The 11,389-nt window shown below is 39.4% G+C and overlaps 2 protein-coding genes across 2 annotated transcripts in view; one reads left to right on the top strand and one right to left on the bottom strand.

The window, feature by feature from the left end:
* LOC122086706 overlaps positions 1-6,463 on the top strand; it is an 8,431-nt gene extending 1,968 nt beyond the window's left edge. Inside the window, exon 2 of the mRNA XM_042655694.1 lies at positions 5,761-6,463. Coding sequence (XP_042511628.1) covers positions 5,761-6,463 — 703 coding nt within the window. The remainder of the gene's footprint in view (positions 1-5,760) is intronic.
* Positions 6,464-8,813: 2,350 nt separating this feature from the next.
* Positions 8,814-9,242, bottom strand: LOC122086704 (stress protein DDR48-like). Its single transcript, XM_042655693.1, has one exon. The coding sequence runs from the start codon at positions 9,240-9,242 to the stop codon at positions 8,814-8,816; it is 429 nt and encodes a 142-aa protein (XP_042511627.1).
* Positions 9,243-11,389: the final 2,147 nt, after the last annotated feature.

Here is an 11,389-nt window from a genome sequence, read left to right as displayed (position 1 = left end):
CTCTCTCTCTCTCTCTCTCTCTCTCTCTCTCTCTCTCTCTCTCTCTCTCTCTCTCTCTCTCTCTCTCTCTCTCCTAAGAAGCTCAAAACTATCAAAAGCACTAAGAAGTCATCCAAGAGAAATAGGATTCCACCGTGGGTAGGTTAGATAGTACTGGTTACTAATATCAGAAAGAAGATTGGGAATTTTACTGCAACCTCATGAAAAGAGGTTTGAAAAAGAAGATTGGGGATTTTGATGCTCTTTTAACTTGTTTGTTTCATTATTGGACTTCTCTCTCTCTCTCTCTCTCTCTCTCTCTCTCTCTCTCTCTCTCTCTCTCTCTCTCTCTCTCTCTCCTACATTGTTTTTCTATGATAATTTGCAGAACAGGTATTGTTTCCCCACCTATCTTTAATGTTCAATTCTTTTTTTTTTTCCTTTTATTGTTGAATGTATTACATTCCAAAGTTTGTGTTACTGTTAAAGTTCCCTATGGTACCTCCCCACTCATCTTTTACGTTCAATTTCCTTTTTTTTTTTTATTGAATGTATTACATTTTAAAAGTTTGTGTTACTGTTAATGTTCCTTATGTTGAATCATGTGACCCATGTCAAGCTAAGTTTCTTTAGGAATCTAAGTAAGAACCAGGCAGTTAGAATGACACAAAACATGACTAAGGCCAGCTTAGAGAGCATTACCAAAGGCCTAATCTAAGAGCGAGATGTCACGACCTACCCAACATAGGCCCACGGGCCTAGCCCACCAAGCCCATGGACTTAGGCCAATGGGCTAAGTAAGGTCCAAGTTATAGAGTTTTCTACAAAGGTGTAGTAACTTTAGATATTTTATCATAGATATTTATAGAAGATATTTAAAGGAGATATTTTGGGAGAGATTTCTAGAGTTCTCCACTAAGGAGGTGGGAAGCTTCTAGTTTCCTCCGTAACCATTGGATGGAGGACATTTGTAAATATCTTAACCATCCATTGTAACTTGGGGTGCTTATAAATAGGTGTTGCCTCATTTGGCAAAGACACTCACCAAGGACCAACCAAGAGTGTTCAACCGAGCAAGTGAGTTCTCAAGCCTTGTACTCAAGAGCTCTCTAGTGCAATACAAGTTCATTCTTTCCAAACTCACTCTTGTGTTCACTTCTTCTCTTCCCAAATCCCTTAAGGAGGGTGGTTAGGCTGACTTAGTGCTAGTGGGAGTGCTAAGTGCCGGTGCGGTTGCTTAGAAAGGTCTAAGGTCTTGACAGTTGTGGTATCAGAGTCTTGGTTGCGAGGGAGCCAAGCTTGTGGGATAAGAGACAAGTGAGCTAAAACTGTGGAATAGAGACCAACACCCACACAAGTAAGCAAAGAAAGAGTGAAGGCAAGTCTGTCGATGTTGGCGTTGCTATAGAGCCTCGATTAGCTCTAGGGAAGCAAGTATTGGCCGAGGCAAAGGGGTGCCTCGATGTTGCAGAGCAAAGTGGGGAGGAGCTCAAAGGCCATATGGAGCTTAGGGAGGAGCTTGATGGCCAGATGGGGGAGCTCAAGGGGTCCCTACAAGGTGCTCTCAACACCATAGTAAGTAACCAAGAGGAGATGATTGCCACCTTGAAGGCTCAAGTGTGCAAGGCGTTGGATAAGGTGAAAGCTCGTATTGGAGAAGAAGTATGGGAAGGTCGGGCTACGAGGAGGATAGCGGCGAGGGAAGCCACTACCTCCACTGACATGTCTAAAGGAGAAGCACTAAGGCACAAGCGTGATAAGAGAGATCGGTTCAAGCCTAGAGACAAGTGCTTCTTATGTGATGAGCTACATTGGTTTTGGGATTGCCCCAAGAGGAAAGCTCTCAGTGCCCTATTAGAGGAAGAGGGCCAAGAGGAAGAACCACCTTGCATGGGGTCACCAATGCAGCACAGTGCCACCAGGGGCAAGACAGGGGTCGAGGCCCTTAAATCTTAAAAAGGACTGATGTGTGCAAAAGTGTACATCAATAGGAAGCCCACACAGGTGAAAGTAGATACGGGAGCCACACACAACCTCACCTTGACGGAGGAGTCAAAGGAACTTGTACCAAGGGTGTCCAAGGTGGAAGGGTGTTCTAAGGCTATCAACTCCAAAGAATGCCCTATACATGATGTTGCTCGAGTGGTCAAGATGAACATCAGGGCTAAAGAGGGTGTTAAGCATGTGACAACTATGTGGCTCAAGGTCGTCAACTCCCAGGACCGTCCCATAACTGATGCTCGAGGGGTCAAGATGAACCTTGGGACAAAAGGAGTTCTCCAACACCATCCAGGGGCTAGGTGCTTACTTGCTCTTACACGGGAGGGCAAGACAAGGAGAATTTGGGAGCAAGATGGCTTGCTCCATGCCAAGAAGAGGAAGATGCAAACAAGAGGACGGAGACAACCAAACGACGTTGTAGGAGGCTCAAGTTATGTGACTACAACAAAAGCCCCAATAGGCATTGCTCCTTTCAAGAGGGAGGCTAATTTGGTTGCTGATCCAATCATCCAGAGACACAAAGTACCTCCTTATATGGAGTATTTAGTCAAGTGGAAGGGGTGACCAGAGAACAAACGAGATGGGAGACAACTAGCAATGATAAGATGGCTCGTGAAAGTACCACAAGGAGGTTGTGATGAGGGCGTCACAAATTTAGGTGGGGGAGAGTGTCACAACCTACCCAACATAGGCCCACGGGCCTAGCCCACCAAGCCCATGGACTTAGGCCAATGGGCTAAGTAAGGTCCAAGTTCTAGAGTTTTCTACAAAGGTGTAGTAACTCTAGATATTTTATCATAGATATTTATAGAAGATATTTAAAGGAGATATTTTGGGAGAGATTTCTAGAGTTCTCCACTAAGGAGGTGGGAAGCTTCTAGTTTCCTCCGTAACCATTGGATGGAGGACATTTATAAATATCTTAACCATCCATTGTAACTTGGGGTGCTTATAAATAGGTGTTGCCTCATTTGGCAAAGGCACTCACCAAGTACCAACCAAGAGTGTTCAACCGAGCAAGTGAGTTCTCAAGCCTTGTACTCAAGAGTTCTCTAGTGCAATACAAGTTCATTCTTTCCAAACTCACTCTTGTGTTCACTTCTTCTCTTCCCAAATCCCTTAAGGAGGGTGGTTAGGCTGACTTAGTGCTAGTGGGAGTGCTAAGTGCCGGCGCGGTTGCTTAGAAAGGTCTAAGGCCGTGACAGAGAGCTAGGGAACAAATGATAAATGATAAAAGATGACATGTACATTAAACCATATATAAAAATACCTTCATTAGTACATTCTCTATTAAGGGAGTGTTTGATATTATTCCTCACCTGATAAGCGGAGGCTGCAATTCCAAAATGAAAAGTTGAAGGAAAATGTAAATAAAACCTCAGATCAAATAGAGAGTAACAATAGAGTTTTAATAGCAGTTAAAGTATTCGACAGTATGATTATTATGTGGGTTATTATGTTCATTAGGTGCAGATGCAATTTCTTTTTATACGCTTTTGCGTCATAAGAAATTTGCGGGAATGTTAGATTTTAAAAAAAAATATGAATTCTAATATTTGTGGCATTGAAGCTTTGATGTGGTTTCACTTTATTTAGTGTCTACTTCGTGATACTAAATACAAAACCAGTCCATTTCTCCAATCATAACTCAAACTTTGATAAATGCTGTTCAAGTTGGCAAGGAAACTCTTTTGATGCTTTAAAATGGTTCCCCCCCACACATAATTAATAAACTCAAGAAGTCAATATAATGCAAGGTTTCAATTTTCAAAGCACAAAATCAGGCCCCGATCACGATAGAGTCAGACAATCCAACCCAAGATCCTCAGAAGCTTAACTAGAATCAGGTAGAATCGAACAGGTTAGTCACCTCTAAATCCTAGATTTGACATGGCCAATCCAATCCCCAATTTTAAAACCATGGTATAGCTTCACAATTCATGCAGTAAAACACTAATAATCTTCAAATCTTCTATGCGCATGCTTTCTACACTAACGACTCAACATAGACAAAGTCTAACCACATAGAGATAAAATACACCTTTGGATGCTTTCAAAACAATTCCCCACTCAATAATTAGAATTACTAAGTCCATATAGAAACACAAGTTCACAAAGGAAAACAGTAACAGTCTTCCAAGAATCAAAGGTCATGGCTCATGCTCTCCTTTTCTCTGAAACAACCATTCTACTGAGAGAGAGAGAGAGAGAGAGAGAGAGAGAGAGAAATTTATTTATTTTTATCTTAAATAAATTGTTTTTAGAGTGGGTTGAGCATCATGGGCTAGGTCCATGGAGTGATAATGGATTTTTTCACATTCTAGGTGGATTCTAAGTTTATCTCATGTTCTCTTTTTCTCTCCGTGGTAAAGATCATCCAATCCTTGAAAACCAAATTACATTTGTTAGCATGCCCATATACAAGCATTCACCATACCTTTCAATTCCCAAACAACCAAATCAGTTAGTCCTACAAGCCAAAGAAACCTTTCCAATTCTAAGAAAATAATTTGTCATGAAGTAGAAAAATGGCACACTACTCAGCTACACCTCATAAAACACTAGAGAACTTCCCCTCCTACACTAACTTGTCACCATGTAATCCTATACATCCCTTTCTTTTTTAGTTTAGCACTCTAGGTTAAGTTTCTAAAGACCTTACTAGAACACCTTTAAGTAGAAACCATTCAAGAAGCTCTTTCAACATCCAGAGATCCCTGTGAACCATCAACAGAGAGAAAATGCCTATATACTTGAATGTCAAAGAATGAAACCATTTAAGAAGTTCTTTCAACATCTAGATATCGCAGTGAGCCAATGCCTATACTTGAATGCCAGAATGAGTTTTCTATCAATTATTTCAAGATTTTATGAGAATGAAGAATCACATCTGATCATTTTACTAATCAAGTAATCATAGTGAATGCGCTTCATTATTATTATTATTATTATTATTATTTTTTCTCATTGCATACTTTTTTTTTGCAAGCAAACAATCGTAACTACTCATCACCAGATTCAATCGAAAGTTTATCAACTATAAAAAGTTAACTACATGAATTCAGTTCCATCATGACACCATCTAGGGGCATATTATCCTTTCACAGGGTCTTCAAATCCTTCATTACCTCAATCACATCGTGTTCGGCCTTCTCTTCCTTATTTAATGCATTAATACTAAGATTACTCACAAATCAGTGAGAACATATGTTTAGATAGATGACTACAAGCAATACTAAGATTACACACACACACACATTTACATACACACACACACACCAAACAAAGCCACACGTGCATTTGCACGTGCGTTATAACTAGTATATATATATATATATGTGTGTGTGTGTGTGTGTGTGTTTGTTTTAAATTAATTTTGAAGCTAGCTAAGGATCAACTAAATGAATAATGAAGATGATTTGATCAACATATGCATAAGAAATTGATCTAAACAAAACTGCTACGTTGAAGACATTGGGATAATCAAAAGATGGTTTTCGGCTACATTAATGGGTCATTTCGGCCAAATTGTGATTTAGGGTTTCGTTTTTAAATTAGGTCCATATTTTTTCCCCAAATCAAAAGTCTCTTATTTTATTTATTTATTTTTTTTTTTGGAGTGGGGCGGAAATTGGTGTAGCTAATGACTCTTATTCTTATGCATAGGAGAGATATTTTGTTATATTGTCTACTTCACTTACGCAATTCGCAAATTTTGGAAGTTATATTAATTTTATCTGATATGTTCGTTTTCTTACCTATTGTGGGTTGCTATTGCAGGAATGAAAAGAAATTGGTTGAAATAGTTGTGAAAGATGTCTTGATGCTCTTGAATGTTTTGCCAAAAAAAGAAAGAGAAGTCAAGAACTCCCCCAGTGAGAAGTCACTGAAAGCCCCCCAACAATATCCCATTGGATTAGATGCCAAGGCCATAGCTTCCAGTGCCAAGAGTGCCTGTCCCAGTACTGGTATACGAATTAATGAACCAAAACAGTCATTTGACAAGTCGAAGACATACCCTATAAGGCAGCAGCAGGGACAGTTGGTCGTCCGGGAGGACAGCCATGATAGGAATGAGAAAAAACTCCAGAACTCTTTAGGTAAGATGTCCCTAAATGCCCACAAACATCTCATTGGAGTAGATCCCAAGGCCCCCAAAAAAATAGAAGCCAAGGCCACATCTAATAGTGCCAATCGTGCCATTCCCAAGGCCCCAAAAAATAAAGAAGCCAAGGCCAAATCTAATAGTGCCAATCGTGCCATTCCCAGTACCAGTATCAAAACTAGTGTACCAAAGCAGTCATATTACAAGTCGAAGACAAATTGTATGGGGCTCCAGGGACAGCTGATCAAAGCGGAGGAGAAACAGAAGTATCAGAATGTACCAAAAAGGTCATATCATGGAGGGCAGGTGTACGACAGCAGCGACGACAGCAGCAGCACCAGTTACAGCAGCAGCAGCAGCGATGACAGCAGCGACTAGTACATCGACTACGGCAGCGACGAGGAGAACATCAATAAGATACTGATCAGTTATGGATACCAACAGCTGGGATAACAGATGGAGTAGATGAAGTAGAAGCCCGGATCAGGTTCCGGACGGTGCCTGATCCACATATGGAATCCTCTTATTCTCTCTCTTTTTATAATAGGATTTCACATTGGGTAGATTCCATGTGGAGATCAGGCACATTCTAGTACGAGGAGCTGATCCAAACTCCAATTAGTACAGTTAATCTCCACTGTTTGGGTTCACCTACAAACTCCAGTTAAAAATCCTCACTGGGATATTTTTATAAGTAGTAGCTCTCCAAGATATCAGCACCTAAAAACCAATGTAATTCTGCAATCTGCATCCTTTCTTTCAGGGCATGCATCTACTAACAATCTAGATGAATTTTCCTCTTAGTTCGTTTTGTAGCAAATATATAATATTCATGCAGCAAATGATCCAACATGCAATTTGGATGCAGAAAGAGTTACAATGTGCATGGCAGACAAATAATCCATCTTTAGTTTTCTTCATCAACTAATATAACAAGATACGGAGTTTGGATCCGCTGCACGTATGATCACCTGGTCTTACATGTAAGCATCCAACACCTGTCCCACTTACTGCCATTACAAGGGAGAAACGGGGTATATTTGGAAGCAAAAATGACAGGTGTTGGATGCTCACATATTCGACCAAGTGAACGTATGAACAGTGGATTCAAATTCTAAGGTATGCTTAATGCACCAAGCCTAATATGATGTGGTATCATTCTTGGTTCCTGACCCTCTATGTATACTTCTGATGTACTTTGTCCTCGTTTACCATCATGCCATAAGTTGTTTCTTGATATTAATGATATCCACATTCATTTGCCAAGAGGCAAATGGAAAATATTCGCAAATTCTACCGCAAAAGGCTAAGTAAAACTTCTGCAGTTTTTTTTTTCCTCCTTTGTAGTTTGCAACCAACAATAGTCAAGAGCAATCATTGACAGGGAGTCATGGTCCATCGATCAAAGGCTATGAAATCTATTTCCGATAAAATGGAGAAGCATGGAGTTCACTTTCTGAGTCTTTGATTTGCACTAGTTTGAGGATTTGGTCCATTTCAAACTCTCTGGGTCCCTCAGATTATTACTAAAGTCCCTAGACACTAAGTTCTTTGATCAGTCAATTTCTATTTTGCGTGATTATTCTGCAAAGGTAAATAGAAGTAAGGCATCTCATTACTCTTCAGAAACCATTTCACAAAGTTCAGCTATAGGGTGCAGCTCTGTCAACAAATAACAATCTGTATGCATCTCAAATTAATATGAATTTTCTTATAATATTTACATAAATTAAAACTGACTATGAAATTACAACCATCCACTAATCTAAACCATAAGCTATCAAAATTTCATGATTTCAAGGTTCTTCTGAACCTAAAATCAGCAAGTTTCCAATTTCTTAGTTTCTTCAGATAAAACCCCCACTCATTATCTCCTAAAGGACCATTTCTATGAAAGATATTCAGCTAATGATCACAAAGGAGTACATATAAAGACGTCTAACCACAAGCTGCACAATGGGAAATTAAGCTTGAAACATTACCTAAGAGGTGTTTTATTCTGATCCGGCACCTCAGTTGTTATGAATCATCCAGCTGTTACCAGTCCAGCCACTGCCCACTAAAAGAACTCTTTCTCTCCATAACGTAAATCCAACCAAACCAAGCACTTGGATATGCGGAAAAAAATCGTCTGCAATTCCGATCTCGTACAATTCCGTACAATACCATCTTCAGGTGGTGATACGTGTATTGATACTAATGCAATGGTCCAGATCTGATTTAAATACCTCTTCACTGATTTAATGTTTTATTAGTTGTACCAGATCTTGACCATTGTATTAGTATCAATACACGTGTCACCACCTGAAGGTGGTATTGCACGGAATTGTACGAGATCGGAATTGCAGACGATTTCAACCCTATGATATGCACTTCTAATGTACCTGATGAATCACACTACTCCCAAATTCTTGGCATTTTACAATTCATTACTTCCATCATCTTGCAAGCTCATATTATATACATCTCCAGTATGGGTCGCTCTAGATCTTGATAGAGTTCTATTGGTGTTAGAGCGACGATTGGCATTGCTATAACTTCCATTATTTATTCGAATCTCCTCTCTTCCAACTGCACCGAATGTGCCTTCCTCTAATTTCGACCGATAAGAATTTCCTGAGCCAAAACTTAGTTTTCTACTGGTGTTAGAGCGGCCATTGGCACTGGTATAACTTCCATTGTTCATTCGAATCTCCTCTCTTCCAACTGCACCCAATGTGCCCTCCTCTTATTTCGACCTATATGAATTTCCTGAGCCAAAACTTCGGCTTCTAGTGGCATTAGATCGACGACCATTGGTACTGCTATAACTTCCATTGTTTGTTCGAATCTCCTCTCTTCCAAATGCATCCAACGTGCCCTCTTCTGATTTCGATCGATAAGAATTTCCTGAGCCAAAACTTCGGGTTCTAGTGGCATTATAGCGACGTCCATTGGGACTGCTATAACTTCCATTGTTTATCCGAATTTCCTCTCTTCCAACTGCACCTAATGTGCCCTCCTCTGATTTCGACCGGTATGAATTTCCTGAGCCAAAACTTCGTCTGTGCTCCTTTTTCTCAAAGACAATACGAGAATCCTTTCCAGACCCGTCTCCAAGAAATTTCCCCGACCTTTGCCTCTCACTCACAGTACCCGATGCTTCTGTATTTGTCATCCATTCTTCTCGTCCAGTTGGAGAATCTCTAATACAAGACGGTTTTTTCACCGGTTTAACATTGTATTATGGTTGATTAATCTGAACCGTAGATATGGAATATTACACGTGTCAGCTGTTTAGGGTGAAATTGTATGGAATTGTACGAGATGAGAATTTCAGACGATTTCTGCTCGAGGGATTCCAATATGACGGTCCCTGTTCTTTTGAATCCTTTCCCATCATCATTTAATAATAATAATAATAGTCTTTTTTGACAAGTCCTAGCGAAATGCGATCAGAGATTCTCCGTTCCCACCCTTGACGGGGAGAAATATGAAACTTTATCCTCTTATGTGTGACAATTGTTGCTACTTGAAAAATAATTCTAGACATTAAATATTTCAATTAAATGATCCATAGTAAAACCCCATGTGGTAACAATTAAAAAAAAAAAATTCCAAGGAAACCATTACGAGCATCCTCAATCCTACAAAGAAAGTGTCCCTCTCAGCCAGTCATTGGTTCAATTTTTGTCCAATTAATTCTCTCTGTAAATACAATATTTTCATATTTTTATAATCTAATGGTTCTGAAAATTTGGGGCATTTGATGAGTTAAAATGGGTTTGAATTCCAAGAAACTTTCACAACTGTTAAATTTTGAAAAATGTTCAGATGTGCATGCACATAGAGAATTAAGTAAGAATTGAACGATTAAAAATTAAAGAGGAATCGAAAAACCTGTAACTTTTTTTTGGTAAGGAGGGGTTTTGGAGAACTATTGAGAGGGAAAGACAGAAAAAAAAAAAAAATCGAATGAGACCAGAGGGCAACTTAAAAACCTACCAAATAATATAAAAGATAAAAAAAATAATAACAATAAGCATTGAACCAAGCTGAAAAGGTTGGCAAAAAAAAAAAAAAAACCTGGTTTAAGTGGGTGGTCTGTGATCGGGGACTGAACCAAAAATAGGACAGTCTAATTTTCTAGTAGGACAGCAGGTTTGGTCAGATTTAAGACAAAAAAAATGTGTAGAAATGTCCCATTTCAAAATTTCAATTTATACCATATTCGTTTTCGATTTAGATATTCTTTAATTCTTAATTTTGTAATTCTCTCTGCACGAGACATCTGTACATTTTCTAAATCGAAGGTGGTAGAAATTTAAGGCATATGAGGGGTCAAAATGGATTTTAATAAGATAAGATCTGCTACTCATACGATCACCTGGTCGTACAAGTCAGCGTCCAGCACATGTCCAACATTCTGCCATTATAAGGATAAAGAAGGGTTTATTTGAAAATAAAAATGACAGGTGTTAAATATTGACTCGTGCAACCAGGTGATCGTAGCTGATCCGTTTTCGATTATAATTCCAAAAAAATTACACAGGAAATTGCAAGATTAAGAATTTGAGAGAATGAAGATCCGTCAGTTTCTTCATTCCCTAATAAATATTGAATTATTTTCAAGTGGACATAGGAAATGGGCTCAAGTACGCTGGGACAAAATTAAAAGAACCCCCAAATAGAAGTTTGCAAACCAAACTTGCATAGGAAAAAAAACGTTTGTTTTTCTAATCTTTGTTTTTCCATGTTTTGCTAGGTGCAGAATGCGACACGTGGACAGTCCATCACCAACGGTCAAGATTAAGAAGGTTGATTGAGGGTTATTCATCCGGTTTACAAGTGTGGATGACTCGAACCGGTTCACCCAAACAGTAAGGTTTAGAATAAGTTTTGAAATTTGAATTTCAAAACATGTAAAAGCTGGGTTTCCCTCGTTGATGTGCATCTCTCTCTCTCAACCCTCTCGCTGCATCTCTCTTGCTCACAAGTGAAAACTACCATTGGTTGAAGCTCACGAATGAATCTCCCCCTTAGTCTCTCTGTCCGACGCTCTCATTGGGTTTGAATCTGAAAGGAGCTCTGGGAGGAGAAAACCCTAGGTAGCAAAATCTACTCACGAAGCTCGCTCATTGCTCTGCGAAGGTTTCGTACTACTCACGAAGCTCGCTCATTGCAAGCTTGAAAGATTCTCTGCAGATATCTCTCACCCCTCTCACTAATTCGAGGCAACAGGTTACAATCTCTACGATCGTGGTCTCAGTGTGAAATGAAGATCCAAAATTCGATCTAGAACCAATCTCTGATCTCTCGTCTCGG

This window comes from Macadamia integrifolia, chromosome 8, assembly GCF_013358625.1.
Source record: "Macadamia integrifolia cultivar HAES 741 chromosome 8, SCU_Mint_v3, whole genome shotgun sequence".
Lineage (NCBI taxonomy): Eukaryota > Viridiplantae > Streptophyta > Magnoliopsida > Proteales > Proteaceae > Macadamia > Macadamia integrifolia.
Note: the sequence above shows the minus strand (reverse complement) of the source record. Positions and strands in the feature narration are given on the sequence as shown.